We start from the raw sequence: 19,094 nt of genomic DNA, 5'->3' as shown, positions 1-19,094 counted from the left end.
TCCTGTCCCCCTTTAGTCATCTTTTCTTAAGATTAAACGTGCCAAGTATTTTTAACCCTTTTCTCATAATTCAGGTTTTCTAAAGTGTTGATCTTTTTTTTTTTTTTTTTTTTAATTCTTCTCTGAACTCTCTCCAGTTTGTCCATATTTTTCCTTAAGTAAAACTGGACACAGTGTTCCAGCTGAGGGCCTCACCAATTCTGAGTAGACTGGAACAGTTACCTCCCTTGTCTTATGTACAACACTCCTGTTAATACACCACAGAATGATATTAGCCTTTTTTTGCAACTGCATCACATTGACTCATATTTACTTTGTGACCAGCTATAACCCCCTTTCAGCAGTAGTACTACCTAGCCAGTTATTCCCCATTTTGTAGGGTCTATTTAATTTTTTTCCTTCCTAAATTAAGTTTGCATTTGTCTTTTATTGAATTTCATCTTGTTGGTTTCAGACTAATACTTTGATTTGTCATGGTCACTTTGAATTCTAATCCTGTCCTCCAAAGTGCTTTCAACCCTTCCCAACTTGGTGTCATCAGCAAATTTTATAAGCATACTCTTCACTCCATTAATCCAACTAATGAATAAAAATATTGAATATTACCAGAACAGACCCCTGCAGGACTCCATTAGATCCAACCTCCCAGTTTGATAGTGAACCATTGATACTCTTTGAGTATGGTTTTTCAACCAGTTGTGTACCCATTTTATAGCAATTTCATATAGACCACTTTCTCCTAGTTTGCTTATGAGACTGTCAAGTGGGACAGTGTCAAAAACTTTATTGAAATCAAGATGCATCATGTTTACTGCTTCCTCCCCTCCTATTCACTTGGCTAGTAACTCAAAGATAATCTCTAATGGTTCTGCGATTGCTTCAGCTAGTTCTTTAAGTACCCTAGGGTGAACTTTGTCAGGCCCTAACAACTTGAATACATCTAATTTAGCTTTAATCTGTTCTTTCCCTGTTCTGGCTTGCATTCCTTCCATTTTGTTATTTAATCGGGTTAAGCATCCAATGACAATTAACCTTCTTAGTGTAGACTGAAGTAAAACAGGCATTAGCTACCTGCATTGTGGGGTAGTCAGTTAGTAGCTCTCCTTCCCCGTTGTGTCTATTTAGAACTTCTTACTGCCTTTTTATGTGCTTTGCTAGGTGTAAGTCATTTTGTGTTGTAGCCTTTCTCATTTTGTACCTACATGCTTGTACGAGTCTTCTGTACTCATTCTTAGCAATTTGTTCATGTTTCCTCTTTTTGTAGGATTCCTTTTTGATTTTTCAGGTCATTTAAGAGCTCCTGATGCAGCCCATTTGGCCTCTTATTGTTCTTCCTGTCTTCCTTTCCCATTGGGATAGCTTGCTGTTGTGCCTTTAATATTATCTCCTTGAGAAGCTGCCAGCTCTCCTGAACTCCTTTTTCCCTTATCATTTCTTCCCATGGAACCTTACCTACCAGTTCTCCAAGTTTGTTAAAGTCTGCTTTTTTTTAAGTCTCTTTTCCTTATTCTGCTGCCCTCACTTTTTCCTTTTTTTTGAATCATGAAATGTATCATTTTATGATTACTGTCAGTTCTCTTCCATTTTTGGATTTGCAACCAATTCCTCCTTGTTAGTCAGTATCAAGCCTAAAATGGCTGCTGTTCTCCTCTACCTCCGGAAACAAAAAGTTCTCCCCAACACATTCCAAGAACGTACTGGACATTTTGTGTTTTGTCATATTACTTTTCCACCAGATATCTGGGTAGTTAAAATCCACCATTACTAACAGGTCTTATGTTTTGGATATTTCTGTTCTAGAAATATTTGTCATAGAAATGCCTCATCCACCACTTCCTCCTGTTTTGGTTGTCTATCGCAGACCCTTACCCTGATATCAACCTTGTTTTCCCTCCACCCCTGTCTTTTATCTTCACCCAGAGACTTTCACATGGTTTGTCACTCACCTCCTTCTGGACCTCAGAAGAAGTGTAGACCTTCTTGATGTACAAAAGGGGGAACAGGTGAACTGGTTAGATAAAGTGTCAAATGCACAACATAAATTAATAGTTCAAATATTTGGTTACATGATACTTTAATTTTATTGTTTCTTCCTTTATTAGGTAGTTGTTCTGAGTTTCTTTTCAATGATAAAGCTGTTAGCCGATCTGTTTACACAGCAGAGCTTGAAAAAATAGGCATAATTGTCAAAGCAAGGAACTGCATGGTTTTTCAGGTAAGCATTTAAGGTACTTGGTAACCTCCCAAAGCTTGAGTGCAGATTGGGAGTGCTGGGACTAGACAGTTAATGCTGCTCCCTGGTCAGCCAAACAGGTAATTAGTCCCGCATGAATAATAGCAGTCTTGTCCTAACCTAGGAAGTCTAGGCCATAAAATGGGAATTGCAAGGTTTCTCTGTGTGTTGGGCAATAGAGGGTGTGGAAGGGAGGTAGGGGGAAGCATTATTCATCATGGGAAACCCAGTAATTTCTGTGCTTCGGTTTATAAGTTGAAAAAGGTCTTCATGTTTTGGATTTTTAAAAAAACAAACCTAAAATTGGCTAACCACCTTATTTCTGGAGCCAAAATAATTCTTGTCTCAACTTATAATACTCATAAATATGTGGATGGAAAATCTTGTTAGGACATCTAGTTCCTCTTTGACAAGCACAGTTTTTCCTTAAATATATTTTCCAAAGTTCTTTGTCCTGTCTAGTGTGTATTAATCTTCTTAAAGTGTGAATTTACTGCTTTTGAAAGGTGCCATTGTGATGCCTTCTGGTATATTGTCAGTCATCTGGCTACCACCTGTCCTTAAGCAGGAGGAAGCCTTGTCTGTGCCTGCTAGAGGTCAGCCTCCCAACTCTACCAGCCATGAACAATGCAAGCACTCCCCTCTAGGGCTTGCAAGACCCATTGTTTCTCTGCAGGTTGGCAATAGGCATGATCCAACTCTCAAGCCCTCTGAGCATCTCCCTGGAGTGTCCAGGTCCAGTCCACTGGGCGCTCACAGTATTCACAGGTTTGCTGCTTCCAAAGAAACAGGGCACTCCTGCTTACCAGTTCTACCTCAGATTACCACTCCTCTTAACAGACAGCACTTATACTTGACTTCACTAAATAAATTTAACAAAGCATAGAGATTCTAATAATAGCAAGTAGAAGTATTGGAAACAAATTACTACATTTATACAACAAAATCAAAACACACTTTCTAGAGTGTAGGCTTAATTATAAGACATGAGAGTATTTTGTTAGAGCATTGCTCATGCAAAATCCTTGCAGCATTTTACAACCAAGGTTAGCTGTGACCCTCCTTTCAAGAGACAGTCGTACTGTCAGCTTGCCTCCTGGGTGAAGGATCCTATGTGTTTCCTTATATCCCCATATATACCCTAAGAGTCCTTTGTCTTTAGTAGTAAGCAGGCCTTCCCCTTCAGTTTCTTTCATCCTGTGAATTTCCTTTCTGTAGATTTCACAGTCACTTCTTTTGCCTGTGGCTCAGTATGCAAAAAGGCATACATTATGAGGCATACAATACAAAAATGGCCAGACAAGGAGACAGGTGTCTGCTGCCTTCTGTCCGAAAGGAACATTTCTGAGGTATGTCACCTTCTGGTGACTTGCCTTAACTCCAAGACCTTAAGAACATGCCATATATACTTGATCATAAGCCAGTTTGTTTATAAGCCGACCCCCCCCCCAAGATGGATAAGTAAAAATGGAAAATTTTTATGACCCATTCATAAGCCGACCCTATAATTCAGGGGTCAGCAAACTTTTTGGCTCCCGGGCCATCAGGATAAACCACTAGTGGGCAGAGATGGTTTGTTTACCTCGAGTGTCCGCAGGCACGGAGGTAAACCTAAGTAAACAAAGTGTCCCGGTGCGCCAGCTGCTTTACTCTGACGGGACGGCAACTGGTGGGGAAATGTTTTTTTTTGGGGGGGGGAGAAGCTGGGGGTCAGGGGAGTAACCCTTGTGACCACCCCCCACATGACCCCACCCCTAGCTCGGGACCCCCACACTCTCCCCATCCCATCCTTTCCCACCTTATTTGGGGAGGGCCAGGGGAGGATGTCTCTGGCTGGCTGGAACTGCTCCGGCAGGCTGGGCAGCGTGGCTGCAGCCTGCTCTGGCAGGCCAGACCGGGCGGCACAGCCGTGGCATGGCCACAGTGTGCTCCGGCGGGCCGGGCGGCGCGGCCACAGCCTGCTCTGGGGGGCGGGGCCGAGTGGCACAGCTGCAGCCTGCCAGCCCCGGAGCTGCAGCTGCTTTGGAGGCTGGGGGGAGAGCAGCGTGGCCAGAAGCGGAGAGACTCTGGCCCCGCCTCTTCCCTTCTGGCTCTGCTGGCTGTGCTGCCTCTCATTGCTCCCTCTGTTGGGGGGAGGGGCTGTGTCCCACCTCTCCCTCTCTATACCCGCTCGTAAGCCGACCCCCCCCGTCTCTGGTGCTTCCCTTTTTTACTAAAAAAATGTGGCTTATGAACGAGTATATACGGTTATTTTTAGATTAAAAGCATAACTCCTTAAAAATCATCTGTACATACATTTTGCAGTGAGTATGATAACCAGTGGGCTACTGGCTCTTGGTAGAGACCTCACATGCCATACTTCAGTGAACTATTATGCATATATCCAACCCAGGGGATCCCTGTAAAACCCTGTGCACTCTGCCAGTTGTCACCAAGAGGTCCCTGGGTCACAGCCACTTATTTGACATCACTAGAGACCAAAATCTTTTTATTTATGAAGAAGGTGCCTCACAATATCACCTTCGCCACATTGGTCTATTAATGAGCCCAAATGCTCCTCTGAAGAACCACTTCCAAGGTCAACGTTCATTTTTCTTATCTGTTCAGTTATTGGGCTGTCTATTGAGACTACCAGTAAGGATGCTAATGGTGATAGTGTGCTTTTTGTGAGTTGGAGGTGTATATCCACTGGGAAATAGAGTAAAATCATATAGACTATGGAACCATCTGTGAGTAACCACCCTTGGTAAATAGGAAACTATGGTGGATTTGAATTAGTGACATGCAGACGAAAGACTATATCCCATTGTTAATAGTCTGTTATTGAGTCCTCCAATCCGTTTAGTTTAACCAGATGTTAAATTAACCCCCAAACATTTTGTAAAAAGCATATTATCTTAAAACAATTGAAACTTACTTTCAGTGGTTGATAATGGGATTTGAATTCTTAGTCCTAATCTGCCTCACAAGTCTGTTAAAATACTAGCTTCCTGTTTAATTTTTTTGCAAACTGTATTTGGCAGTTAAGTATTTTTAGTTTTATATTCCTTCTAATTAGATATCGTGGTTAAAAATCTCTTCTTCTAATTTAGCTTTCCTTTAAATATAGATAATGCATATCAAAAATAGTAATATCACAGTTACAGAATAAATATATACAGTACTTAATTTTCAAGCTCCACTAACTTGTCTGCTTTAAAAAAATTATCAAAATAGGGAAGGAACTGAATCTACATTTCATAAACTCTTAGAAATTTTTCATTTGAAAAGCTTCCTCCAGTCCCATAACATAATGGGTGTTGGGATAAATATAACACTGTACTTTGTATTAGTGATAACACTTCCTGACTGGAGTCTTTGTTTCCCAAATTTTAAACTTTAGTATAGAAAAAAATTTGGATGAATTATGTAAATTATATATTCTTGAATAGTGAGGTTTGTTTTGTAATTTCTGATTGACTTTTTGCTGCCAGTACTACATGATTCCACAACTTTTGCTTTTTCATATATGGCGTGTCAGTGTCCAATTTAGGTTCAGTGGACTTTCAAGTCTCTGTGATTTGGGAGGCTATTGAAGCTAGTGAAATATCATTTAAGTTATACCTTGATTTTAAGAAACTGAATAGAACAATATTGCCGGCAATTTCAGATTCCCTCTTTGTACAGTACAGTGATCTGCAGTGCTATGATTCTCAGTGCTACATCTTTGAAACTCTATTCTAGGGAGCAGTAGAGTCAATTGCAATGAAGAAGCCCAAGGAGAGAACCCAGCTTTTTGAACAGATTAGTAATTCATGGGAGTTTGCTGAGGAATATGAGAGAAAGAAGAAGAAAATGCAACAGGCAGAGGGGGATGCGCAGTTTAATTATAACAAGAAAAAACATGTGGCAGTAGAACGCAAGCATGCAAAGTTAGAGAAAGAGGAGGTAATTCCAAAAATAACATAAAGGAGGTTTTCATATTTAAGAAAGCATATGGCATAGTGGTTGATCCTGCAAACTCTATTAGCATAGTGTGAGTTTATAGGATCAGAACCTTAGTAAAAATACATAGAGCTTGGGTCAAACACTTCTAATACATTTAAAATAAATACATTTTCCTTGTTTTCTGTGGAAAGTGGTGGTTCTTTAAAAGTGTTTTTTGGTAAATGCTTTTCCACATAATGTGATTAATTTGTATAATCTGAAATACTTAACCAAAAAAAAAAAAATCAGCAAGGAAGACACTACGTTTTCCTGTGGGACAGGATTAATAGTTAAGTATCTCCTGCCAGTGTACATCGGTAGTACGTCATTTCTGTATTTCTGCCCTTTTTGTACAGTTACTATGTGATGCAGTAGTGGCACTTACTGGGCAGAATGTTTAAAAATGGAAGAATAAACTTTGCATCCAAAAATACTTGGTCTCAGAAGGCTCAATCCTGCAACTTGCCAAACAATGATAGTGAGCTTTGTTCTGGAGGTGTGAAACTTATTGAAACCAAGCTAAATGTCTACATTCTTCTTTTCCCTGGAGTGTTCAGTGACCCTGTATTGCGAAGTTTGTTGCCTGAGTGCATGCATGAGAGAAAAAAAGCAGTTATGATTTACTGTTGGGTGGCATTCATAATATTCAACAGGAAATGGAGTTGAATATAATAGTTTCTAAGTATACTAGGTTCAGTAGTCATAACTATGTTTTTTAATGAAATAAATGACAATGTATTCTGCAGGACTGGCAATTCTTATAGTAACTACTGCATTATATGGCTGAGTTTTTTGTGATTGGCGCACTTTGCTGGAATCATAGTCACCAGTTCTTTAGCTCATTTTACTCTGGACCTGAGATTAGACTGCTAGTGATTAAAAATTCTTTTTTAAACTGCAAATAAAAATTTGCTGTTTGTAGGCAGAGCGTTACCAGATGCTGCTTGAAGAGCTGAAAGAAAACAGGATACAGCTGCAACTTTTCCGACTTTATCACAATGAGAAAAAAATTGACTTTTTGAACAACAAATTGGATGAAAAGAACATGGATGTGAATACCAAGGAAGACTCCCTTTCTTCTGCTGAAGACACATTTAAAGCTAAGAAAAAAGTGCTTGGAATATTAAATAGAGACCAACAACACATGGAAAAAGAAATGAAGTAAGTTTTCCTATGATAGAACTGAACTGAGATTTTGAGAGTTAGTCTGCATTCTAAGTTACTCTTCAAAGTGTATTTCCTGATCAAGAGAGTGGGTGAAATTCTGACCTCATTGAAGTCAATGGGAGATTTCTAAAATAATAATTACTGTTACAGAATAAATATATATAATACTTAATTTTCAGCCACTTCATTTGTCACTATTCTCAATAAAACATTATACCTGTTCATTACAACATTGTAGGTGTGGTATAGCATTGTACTTCATGTTTAAACCTCTATTTTCGGTTATATGTATCAAAATATGACCTTTGGACTGGAACATCTCATACTTGGTCCCCACCTAAAAGGTGATTTATTTATTTTTTAAATTAAATTATCTTGTTCCAGGCTGCATTTCTTGTTTTCCTGAAACACAAAGTTGACAAAAATGCATCATTTTCCCCCCCCCTAAAGAACCCTAGAAGCGTCATTGAATCAGAAAAGGCCTCAGTATATTAAAGCAAAGGAGAACACTTCTCACCAAATCAAGAAAGTAGATATGGCTAAGAAATCCTTAAAAGATAATGAGAAACACCTTGCTAAACAAGAGCAAAACATAAAAGAATTGGACACCGAGCTGACTGATGTTGAGAGAAGTTGGAGAGCATATGAAAAGAAGGTTGAAGAGGAGATGTTACAGAGAAGAGCAGATGTTGAGCTGGAAGCAAGTCAAGTGAGTTGTTGTAGGGGGAAGTACTAGACTGAGTGAAATCCTGGCTCTGTTAAAGCTAATGGGAGTTTGCCATTGACTTCAGTAGGGCCATGATTTCATCCATTGTTTTCAAAGAGTGGTTACAAATCCAATTTGACTTAGACTAAATTGCAAGGAAAAAGAGCTGTCTGTCCAATAGGATGAGGAGAAATGGTGATATTGCCTTTATTTTTCATCTCTTACAGGTTTATCCTGGAAGCCAACAGACTTAAAATCTATGTCAATTTGTACATAAAAACATCTGATCCCTGTATTTCTTCTATATGGAGAAATAAATTGTAACATCCCATCGGTTTATTTTTAGCTTACAGTGTGAGCAGTTGCTGTTTGCTAAGTGGTCACAGTTAGCCCAGAATATGATTAGCAACACCATGATTGGGCCTCCTTCCTAGAAGGACAAAATGAGGCTCTACTGTGGTGGCTTAACATAACAAGATTTTTCTTTAATGTTCTTGAGGCTCCTTGTGCTGCATGTAAAATAGCTCTGCCAACTACATGTGCCTGAGCTTAATATAGTTTTTCAACCAGCAAACAGCTGGGATGGATTAAATTTTTTTTTTATAGAACTGATGAAATGATTTAAGGAGGACAATTCAAGCCTCCCAGAAGTTCTAGAGAAAGAGAGCAGTTTTGAGGAGTAAACTTAAGACAGAGGGGTTTCAAAGTTAACCTTTTAAGATGGTTGGAGGTGGTGTATTACTTCTCTTTAATGTGTGAATCATATACTTTCCAAAGCAATAATGAAAGACTCTCTTCTAGTCGAATCAGTGAAGTTCCAGTGCACAATAGTGAGAGGAGGATTTAGGAGAGCCTAGTCAAGGCATGTGCAGCACCTGTCTGTTTTAAACCCAATCTCCACGGGGTTCCTTGTGAACTGGGGCTGTGGGTCCACAGCATCATGGATCCATTGTTTTTTACTGGGAGCACAAACAGTACATGTGAGGATAGGATAGTAACCATGGAGCAGCTCTTTTGCTGTCAAGGGGCTATGAGGTGGTGTAAGGAAGGAGGTCTTTACCAAAACAACTTCCCAGCACACAGCCCAGCTGCTACAGATAAGATCAGTTCACAGTTCTGATATAAAGCTGTTTCAGGAAGACATCCCTGCATAATTTTCCAGTTAGTTCACATCGGGAAAACTATTTCTGCAACCATTAGACCTAGAGACTCTTTCAGTTTATTTTATTGTACATTAAATTCTGCATAACCTGATGGGTAAGTTTCCTTCCTATTATCCCTGTAGTTTGGGGCAACCCTGTAAATTATGCCCAGGAGGAGTGAGTGAAGGAGTTCCAACTCCTCATTACTGTAGAGATTTGTCAACCTTAGGCATAATTTATAGGGTTGCCCCAAACATAAACCCTTCTGTATACCTCTACAAATTTTCTCCTTGGAGGCTTCCCACATATCAAAATAACTGTTGTTCTTAAGAATAATTCCTTTACTTTTGGGCCACTCAGCATCTAGATGATGTCTTGATCCTCTCCTTTTTTCAGAAATATTTATGGAAGCTTTAGTTTGCCTAATCACTTATTTAAAACAAAACTCTAAACTAGACTAGGCAAAAAAACAGGAAAATAAAGTTTGAAGTTGTATCTTTCATGGCATCTGATTGCCAATACTTGGCTCCATAACTGGATAGTAACTTACAATCTGTAGTTTTGATAAGGTTGTTAATTTGCTAGTTAAGCACATAATGCAGTGAAAATTTCCCTTTATGTTTAAGGGCAGGAGTAATATTTGAATCTGTTTGTACAGCTGGATCGGTATAAAGAGCTAAAAGAACTAGCAAGAAAGAAAGTAGCTACATTGACCCAGCAACTAGAAAAACTGCAGTGGGAACAAAAAGCAGATCTAGAAAGGATGACATTTGATGAGAGGAAGCAAAAAGAAATTGAGGTACTGAGATGGAATTTAATTTTATTGGGGAAAAGAAACCCTGTCTCTCTTTGTCTAATACTTGTCCTTCCCTGTCATTATAAATTTTAGTATAATTGTACTGAATACATTCTTTATCAAAAACCACTTCAACCTTGATACAATGCATATGTTTGGGCTTCTCCTCTGACAGACCTACTGCCACATGGCTGGCTCTTTGTCCTTCAAAAATTACTTTACATATCTCTTCTAGGATGTGGCTTAGTGAAAGCCTGCTTACAGTATAAACATCCAGATCTGCAATTATAAGGGTATGTCTACACTACGAAATTAGGTCGATTTTATAGAAGTCGATTTTTAGAAATCGATTTTATACAGTTAATTGCGTATGTCCCCACTAAGTGCATTAAGTCGACAGTGTGTCCTCACTACCGTGGCTAGCATCGACTTATGGAGCGGTGCACTGTGGGTAGCTATCCGACAGTTCCCGCAGTCTCCGCTGCCCATTGGAATTCTGGGTTAAGCTCCCAATGCCTGATGGGGCAAAAACATTGTCGTGGATGGTTTTGGGTACATGTCATCAGTCGCCCCTTCCTCCGTGAAAGCAATGGCAGACAATCGTTTTGCACCTTTTTCCCATGCAGATGCCATACCCCGGCAAGCATGGAGCCCGCTCAGCTCAGCTCACCGTCACCGGTGCTGTCATGTCCTGGGTGCTGTTGTCAGCAGACGGTGCAGTAGGACTGCTAACGGTCGTCACCCACCGCTTCCGCTGCAACTCTGCTCTCCTGGTGCCATGAATCCACCTTGCAGGTCCTCTCGTCGTTCTGTATAAATATCTATTCTCGTGGCATCCGTTGTCATCCCCGCTTCCGCTGCAACTCTGCTCTCCTGCAGACGCCATACCACAGCAAGCATGGAGCCCGCTCAGCTCACCACTGCTGTTGTGAGCATTGTATACACCTTGCGCATTATCCTGCAGTATGTGCAGAACCTGCAAAAGCAGGCGAGGAGGCGACGACAGCACGATCACAATAGCGATGAGGACATGGACACAGACTTCTCTCAAAGCACGGGCCCTGGCAATTTGGACATCATGGTAGTAATGGGACAGGTTCCTGCCGTTCAACGCCAATTCTGGGCCCGGGAAACAAGCATAGACTGGTGGGACCGCATAGTGTTGTAGGTCTGGGATGATTCCCAGTGGCTGCAAAACTTTCGCATGCATAAGGGCACTTTCATGGAACTTTGTGGCTTGCTTTCCCCTGTCCTGAAGCGCAAGAATACCAAGATGAGAGTAGCTTTCACAGTTGAGAAGCAAGTGGCGATAGTCCTCTGGAAGTTTGCAACGCCAGACAGTTACCGGTCAGTCGGGAATCAATTTGGAGTGGGTAAATATACTGTGGGGGCTGCTGTGATCCAAGTAGCCAACGCAATCACTGAGCTGCTGCTATCAAGGGTAGTAACTCTGGGAAATGTGCAGGTCATAGTGGATGGCTTTGCTGCAATGGGGTTCCCTAACTGTGGTGGGGCAATAGACGGAACGCATATCCCTATCTTGGGACCGGACCACCTTGGCAGCCAGTACGTAAACCGCAAGGGGTACTTTTAAATGGTGCTGCAAGCACTGGTGGATCACAAGGGACGTTTCACCGACATCAACGTGGGATGGCTGGGAAAGGTGCATGACGCTTGCATCTTCAGGAACTCTGGTCTGTTTGAACAGGCGCAGGAAGGAACTTATTCCCAGACCAGAAAATTACCGTTGGGGATGTTGAAATACCTATAGTTATCCTTGGGGACCCAGCCTACCCCTTGCTCCCATGGCTCATGAAGCCATACACAGGCACCCTGGACAGTAATAAGGAGCAGTTCAACTATAGGCTGAGCAAGTGCAGAATGGTGGTAGAATGTGCATTTGGACGTTTAAAAGCTTGCTGGTGCAGTTTACTGACTAGGTTAGACCTCAGCGAAACCAATATTCCCATTGTTATTGCTGCTTGCTGTGTGCGCCACAATATCTGTGAGAGTAAGGGGGAGACATTTATGGTGGGCTGGGAGGTTGAGGCAAATTGTCTGGCGACTGATTACGCGCAGCCAGACACTGGGGCGATTAGAAGAGCACAGCTGGCCGCCCTGCGCATCAGAGAAGCTTTGAAAACCAGTTTCATGACTGGCCAGGCTACGGCAGGGCCGGCTCTAGGCACCAGCAAAACAAGCTGGTGCTTGGGGCGGCACATTTTTAGGGGCGGCATGGCCGGCGCCAGAATGCCGCCCCTAAAAATGTGCCCCGGCCGCCCTAGCTCACCTCCGCTGCCGCTCGCGCGCCGCTAATCGCCCTCCCTCCCAGGCTTGAGAGCCTGGGAGGGAGGGGGAGAAGCGGCGCCCGCGCCGCGGCCACTCGGAGTCTCCCCCTCCCTCCCAGGCTCTCAAACCTGGGAGGGAGGGAGAGATCCCGAGCGGCCGCGGTGCGCGAAACAGTTGTTTCGCGCGCCGCTGCTCCCCCTCCCTCCCAGGCTTGAGAGCCTGGGGGGAGGAGGCAGGGCTGGGGATTTGGGGAAGGGGCGGAGTTGAGGCGGGGCCGGGGGTGGGGGTAATTAAAAAATGGGGGAGGGGGAGCGGTCAAAATTGTTTTTGCTTTGGGCGGCAAAAATCCTAGAGCCGGCCCTGGGCTACGGTGTGACAGTTATTTTTGTTTCTCCTTGATGAAAACCCGCCCCCTTGATTGACTCTACTTCCCTGTAAGCCAACAGATCTCCCACCTTCGATCACTGCTTTCAGAGGCAATAAAGTCATTTATTGTTTCAAAATCATGCATTCTTTATTAATTCATCACACACATAGGGGGAACACTCGCAAGGTAGCCCGGGAGGAGTGGGTCAGGAGGGAAGCACTGGGTGGGGTGGTAGAGGAGGGAAGGACAAGGCCACACTACAGTTCAAAGCACCTGTCTGGTAAACAGGAGATCCTGGGTTCACTGGGTTCAACTCCCAGTGGTGCCTTGTTGTACGGCTTTTTTGTGGGGGAGGGATAGCTCAGTGGTTTGAGCATTGGCCTGCTAAACCCTGGATTATGAGTTCAATCCTTGAGGAGGACATTTAGGGATTTGGGGCAAAAATCTGTCTGGAGATTGGTCCTGGTTTGAGCAGGGGGTTGGACTAGATGACCTCCTGAGGTTCCTTCCAACCCTGACATTCTAAAAAAAAGCAAAAAACTTATTGAATGCTTAGCCTTCTGTTGCTTGGGCAATCCGCTGGGGTGGAGTGGCTGGGTGCCTGTAGCCTCCCCCCAACTGCGTGGCTAGTATCAGGGAAGATTCCTGTCAGCCAAACGCGAACAGCTCAGCATGAACGGGCCTCCCCCCACCGCGTGGCTAACAGTGGGGATGATTTCTTTTCATCCAAAGACAAACAGCCCAGCAGGAACGGGCACCTCTGAATGTCCCCTTAAACAAATTTCCCGTATTTCAACAAGGTCACCATGAATGATATCACTCTCCTGAGGTTAACACAGAGAGATAAAGAACGGATGTTGCTTGAATGCCAGCAAAGCCCGGGCCCATTCGCTGCAATGCTTTGTTCTGCAATGATTCCAGACTACTTGCTACTGGCTTGGCGTGGTAAAGTGTCCTACCATGGAGGATGGAATAAGGCTGCCCTCCCCAGAAACCTTCTGCAAAGGCTTTTAGAGTACCTCCAGGAGAGCTTCATGGAGATGTCCCTGGAGGATTTCCGCTCCATCCCCAGACACGTTAACAGACTTTTTTCCAGTAGCTATACTGGCCGCGAATGCATCCCAAGTCTTCAGGGCAAATTAATCATTAAACACGCTTGCTTTTAAACCTTGTATTATATTTACAAAGGTACACTCACCAGAGATGCCTTCTCCGGCTTCATGGTCCGGGAGCCCACCTTGGTGGGGTTGGGAGGGTATTGGCTCCAGGATGATGAACAGTTCCTGGCTGCCGGGGAGAAGGGATTCTCCGCTTGCCTGCTGTGCACTATCCTCAACCTCCTCCTCCTCATCTTCCTCATCCACAAAATCCTCATCCCTGTTGCGTGAGACTCTCCCCTTGCAGGTGACCACGGACAGTGGTGGGGTAGTGGTAGGGGCCCCCCCTAGAATTGCATGCAGCTCATCATAGAAGTGGCATGTATGGGGCTCTGACCTGGAGTGATCGTTTGCCTCCTTTGTTTTTTGATAGGCTTGCCTGGGCTCCTTAATTTTCATGCGGCACTGCTGTGTGTCCCTGTCGTAGCCTCTGTCCATCATGCCCTTGGAGATTTTGGCATATATATATATATTGGCATTTCGTCTTTTGGAACGGAGTTCTGCCTGCACGGATTCTTCTCCCCATACAGAAATCCGATCTAGTACCTCCCGTTCGGTCCATGCTGAAGCTCTTTTGCGATTCTGGGGCTGCATGGTCACCTGTGCTGATGAGCTCTGCATGGTCACCTGTGCTGATCAGCTCGCCACGCTGGCCAAACAGGAAATGAAATTCAAAAGTTCCCGGGGCTTTTCCTGTCTACCTGGCCAGTGCATCTGAGTTGAGAGTGCTGTCCAGAGCAGTCACAATGGAGCACTCTGGGATAGCTCCCAGAGGCCAATACCGTCTAATTGCGTCCACACTACCCCAAATTCGACCCAGCGAGGTCGATTTTAGCGCTAAACCCCTCGCCGGGGAGGAGTACAGAAATAGATTTTAAGAGCCCTTTAAGTAGACAAAACAGGCTTGGTCGTGTGGACAGGTGCAGGATTAAATCGACCTAACGCTGCTAAATTCAACCTAAACTCGTAGTGTAGACCAGGGCTAAGAGTGAGATAGATACACACTGTCCTCAGTTCCTTCTTACCATGACAACTGTAGTGTTCGGACTATGCAGTATCAATGGTGTGTCTTGTCAGCTCTTTCCTTTTTCCATTGTAGTTAGCTTTCCACCTGGATATTGTTGTGGCTGATTTTTGTGTTCTTGGGATCAGGACAATTTTTTGGTTTCCTGCCTGCTTTTGGAATTCGGCTCCAGGGTGTGGATTTTGTGCCAACTGCATAAACAGAAAAGTGAACATTTCTGGTTCCTTATAGCATTGACTTATGACAGATCCGAACAAGAAGTGTCATGTGACAATAAAATATTTACATTGCACCAGAGCGCTTGCCGTTTTCTCTCTTCGGAAGAAGATTAGTGTCCTGCCCAGGGTTCATTCTGTGTGACCTTTATACCTGGAGACAGAAAGGACAGAGTCCCATTTTAAAGGCTTGCCTTTCCCTGGAAACATCGCTGCAGTTGGGATTTGAGGGGTTTTTTTTCCAACTCCCTGTGAAAATCTTGTAGTTTTATCAACTACTATGAAGTGCAGAGTCAGCTGGTTGTGGGCTTCTTCATCTTTTGACATTGAGAGAAGGTGTAGATGGATCTTCATATATATTCAGAATACTTCAAAATGGATTAGACTTTCTCAGTGGACATACCAGTTTGCTCATGTTCCAGGGTTAGACGGTGTAAGGGCTCATATCTAACATTGCTTTTTTGGTGCACGCTGTTTCCTTGGCATAGATTTCCAAAGTAATTGCTTGGATTGCTAATCATCCACAGATACCTTTTTCAGAAGAGCAGTTCAACAGTCATTTTTAAAATTAGAACTCTTCCAACTGTGTGTTTTGCCCAGGAAGGGGGGAGGGTACTGCTTTTAATCTTCCACAAGTGAGAATATATAGAGGCAATTCTCTAAGTAGAAATGTTACTTACATGTAGCTATTTTTAGAGTAAAACGACTTTTAGATACTGCACTCTCTTCTCACTATCCCCACTTCTTTGGAAATCTGATTGGTCTCCTTTACTTAGTGAATGAAAGGAAATGAAAGAACCTGAAGCTGTCTCTCTCTTATGAACTCATATCTGAACATTTGGAGATGTCCATATCCACGCTTAAAAATTTGAGGGAAAGAAGACACATAGTAATACTCTAGAGTTCTTTCTGGAATTTCACATTAACAGAATTCCAGTAAAAATTATTCCCATAAAATGGAACTAATGCAACTCAGTGTCCCTGAATTGTTCTGAGCTTTGAAACAATTTTCTTACCCATTATAAATAGAATGCAATGGTATGTTTGAATAACTTTCCTCCATTTTCTTAGCTATTAATCAGAACAGCACAACTGCATTTCACAGGGTGAACATATTTTCATTTTCCTCTTCTTTTTTTTAAAGAGACAAAGTTTTACAGCCGATGTCTGCTTCATGTTTTTTAATATTTGAAACAACTAGATGGAACATGGTATGGTTACAAATAACAAAATATTCATTTCCTTACCTACTTCATTGATATCACTGCTCTACAGCCAAAATGCTTCTGAAATAAATGTAGTCAAACTTTACTAATTCTGGGTCACTGAGAACGAAAATGATGCTTAAAATTGTTGATTGGCTCTAGTTTTCAAGATATGCTATTGGGTCAGTATATACGACCCTTGACTTGGGAATGGCGGAGGATAAGTGAGTTATAAAGGGAACGGATCTCAATTTAAACCAGAAATGACTAAAATACATCTTTGACTGGATCTGTGAATAAATCTATGACTGGGTTTGGACAGTACTTGCTTTTTAGGCAAAACAATGAATGATGCAATCTGAAGCTGGTATTGCGTCATACATGATATGAATTGCATCATGTATTCCTAGAAGTCATGGATGATGCAATCATAACGAAGCTTACATCACTCTGCTGAACAAATTGCCCTATATCAGCTCTAGAAATCATACAGTGTCGTGCTCTATTATTTGTCAGTGTTTGATTTTGCAAAAGGACACATTTCTGTTTAGCCAAAGTGAGCAGAGATGCCTCGTACTTGTGTGAACGGTGCAGATAATTTCTGCTATGTTTGTGGTGAAGTGACTTTTGCATCACAAAAGCGCAGTATAACCACTATGGTTAAGAAAGCCTATCACCTTTATTTTGGCTGCAAAATTGGAGATCAGGACAAGAGGTGGGCCCCACACATATGCTGCAACACTTGTGCAACAAATCTTCGCCAGTGGTTGAACAGGAAAAGGAAATCTATGCCTTTTGCAGTGCCAATGATTTGGAGAGAGCCAACAGATCATACCAGCAATTGTTACTTCTGCATGGTGTCTCCAGATGGGAAAGGTGTGTCAAAGAAGAAAAAGTGGACTGTGCATTATCCAAACATTCCATCAGCTATACGCCCAGTACACCACGGAGAAGGACTGCCGGTTCCTGATGCACCAGAGTCATTCTCACTTGAGTCAGATGAGGAAGAGGATGAAACTTCTGGTCCTGAACCATCAATGTCACAGGACCCACATTTTCTCCCATCCTCCTCCTCTGAACCACACCTCATAACACAAGGTGAACTGAATGACCTTGTCAGGGATTTGGAACTACCCAAGAGTAAGGCAGAGCTGTTGGGCTCCAGACTACAGCAGTGGAATCTCCTGGCAGGTGATGTTAGGGTTTCCATGTTCCGTGACCGTCAAAAGGATCTTGTCCCATTCTTCTTCATGGAAGGTGATCTTATAGCCTGCCATCGATGGTGTGATGGCAGCCCTCAACATTGTTCACGATCCAGATGAGTGGAGACTGTTCACTGATTCATCGAAGACGAGTCTTAAAGCTGTTTTACTGCATAATGGCAATGTTTTGCCATCAATTCCAGTTGGTCATGCAGTCCATATGAAGGAAACCTATGACAACATGAAACAACTTTTGAGGTGCATAAACTATGACCAACATCAGTGGCAGCTTTGTGGCGATTTGAAGGTTGTTGCTCTCTTGCTTGGTCTGCAGACTGGATACACAAAGTACTGCTGTTTTCTCTGCGAATGGGATAGTCGTGCAAGAGATTCCCACTACATCAAGAAAGATTGGCCACTCCGACAATCATTGGAGCCTGGGAGGAAAAGTGTTCAGCATCCACCACTTGTTGAATCAAGGAAGATTTTGTTACCACCCTTACACATCAAGCTGGGTCTGATGAAGAACTTTGTCAAGGCCATTGACAAAACACAAGCAGCTTTCAAGTACCTCCGTGGAAAATTTCCAAGGTTAAGTGAAGCTAAGATAAAGGAAGGTGTCTTTGTTGGTCCTCAGATTCGTGAACTTCTTCGAGATGATGCATTTGACCATGCACTGCGTGGCAAGGAAAAGACGGCATGGAAAGCCTTCCAGTTAGCGGCAATAAATTTTCTCGGAAACAACAAGGCAGACAACTACAGGTTGTTGGTGGGAAACCTCCTCAAGGCATACAAAAGCCTTGGTTGCAACATGTCACTAAAGATACATTTTTTGCACTCTCATCTAGATTTTTTTCCACCGAACTGCGGAGCAGTGAGCGACGAGCCCGGCGAGCGATTTCACCAGGACATTGCAACAATGGAGAAATGCTATTGGGGCAAATGGAGCCCTTCAATGCTTGCAGACTATTGCTGGACAGTGACAAGAGATGCTCCATTTAATGAATACAAGAGACAAGCCAAGAAGCGCCGAGTAGACACTGAATAGGACTAAACTATTTCCAATACTTGCATCTGAAGAAGTGAGGTTCTTACCCACGAAAGCTTATGCTCCCAATACTTCTGTTAGTCTTAAAGGTGCCACAGGACCCTCTGTTGCTTTTTACAGATTCAGACTAACACGGCTACCCCTCTGATACAGGACTAAACTATGTACATAATAGTTTTTTGCCTTTTGTTTCATAATACATTTTATTTATATAACCCTTTTGCTGATTTTTTAAAGTGTTACATAAACAGGACAGGTGAAATAGTATCATGTAAAGCAACCATAAACACATGAAAAGACCTAGGTTTACAATTTATGATTAAAACTCTACTATCTACACAATATACATAGACATAAAATGTAAAAACTTAAATATCTTGGAAACAGTATCCAATCAGTTGTTTTAATTGTCATATTTGAATTCAGCACATCAAAATACATAATAAATAGCACATTTTATCTCTGAAGCAGGCGACTTCTCAAAAATTGTAGACCAGTATATTCAGATTAATGAAAGTGAAGGAATTTGAAATCTAATTTCCCTGTCACTATATACTGGACACTTTTTGTTTTAATT

At 42.5% G+C, this 19,094-nt stretch overlaps 1 protein-coding gene across 1 annotated transcript in view; it reads left to right on the top strand.

The window, feature by feature from the left end:
- Window positions 1-19,094, top strand: part of SMC1B (structural maintenance of chromosomes 1B) — a 64,819-nt gene that overhangs the window by 3,426 nt on the left and 42,299 nt on the right. The window contains exons 3-7 of the mRNA XM_065413864.1: window positions 2,103-2,215; window positions 5,957-6,160; window positions 7,122-7,360; window positions 7,817-8,075; window positions 9,873-10,013. Of these exons, the coding sequence (XP_065269936.1) occupies window positions 2,103-2,215; window positions 5,957-6,160; window positions 7,122-7,360; window positions 7,817-8,075; window positions 9,873-10,013 (956 nt within the window). The remainder of the gene's footprint in view (window positions 1-2,102; window positions 2,216-5,956; window positions 6,161-7,121; window positions 7,361-7,816; window positions 8,076-9,872; window positions 10,014-19,094) is intronic.

This window comes from Emys orbicularis, chromosome 1 (assembly GCF_028017835.1).
Source record: "Emys orbicularis isolate rEmyOrb1 chromosome 1, rEmyOrb1.hap1, whole genome shotgun sequence".
Classification (NCBI taxonomy): Eukaryota; Metazoa; Chordata; order Testudines; family Emydidae; genus Emys; species Emys orbicularis.
The sequence above is the reverse complement of the archived record's forward strand: the minus strand, read 5'-3'. Positions and strand labels throughout refer to the sequence as shown.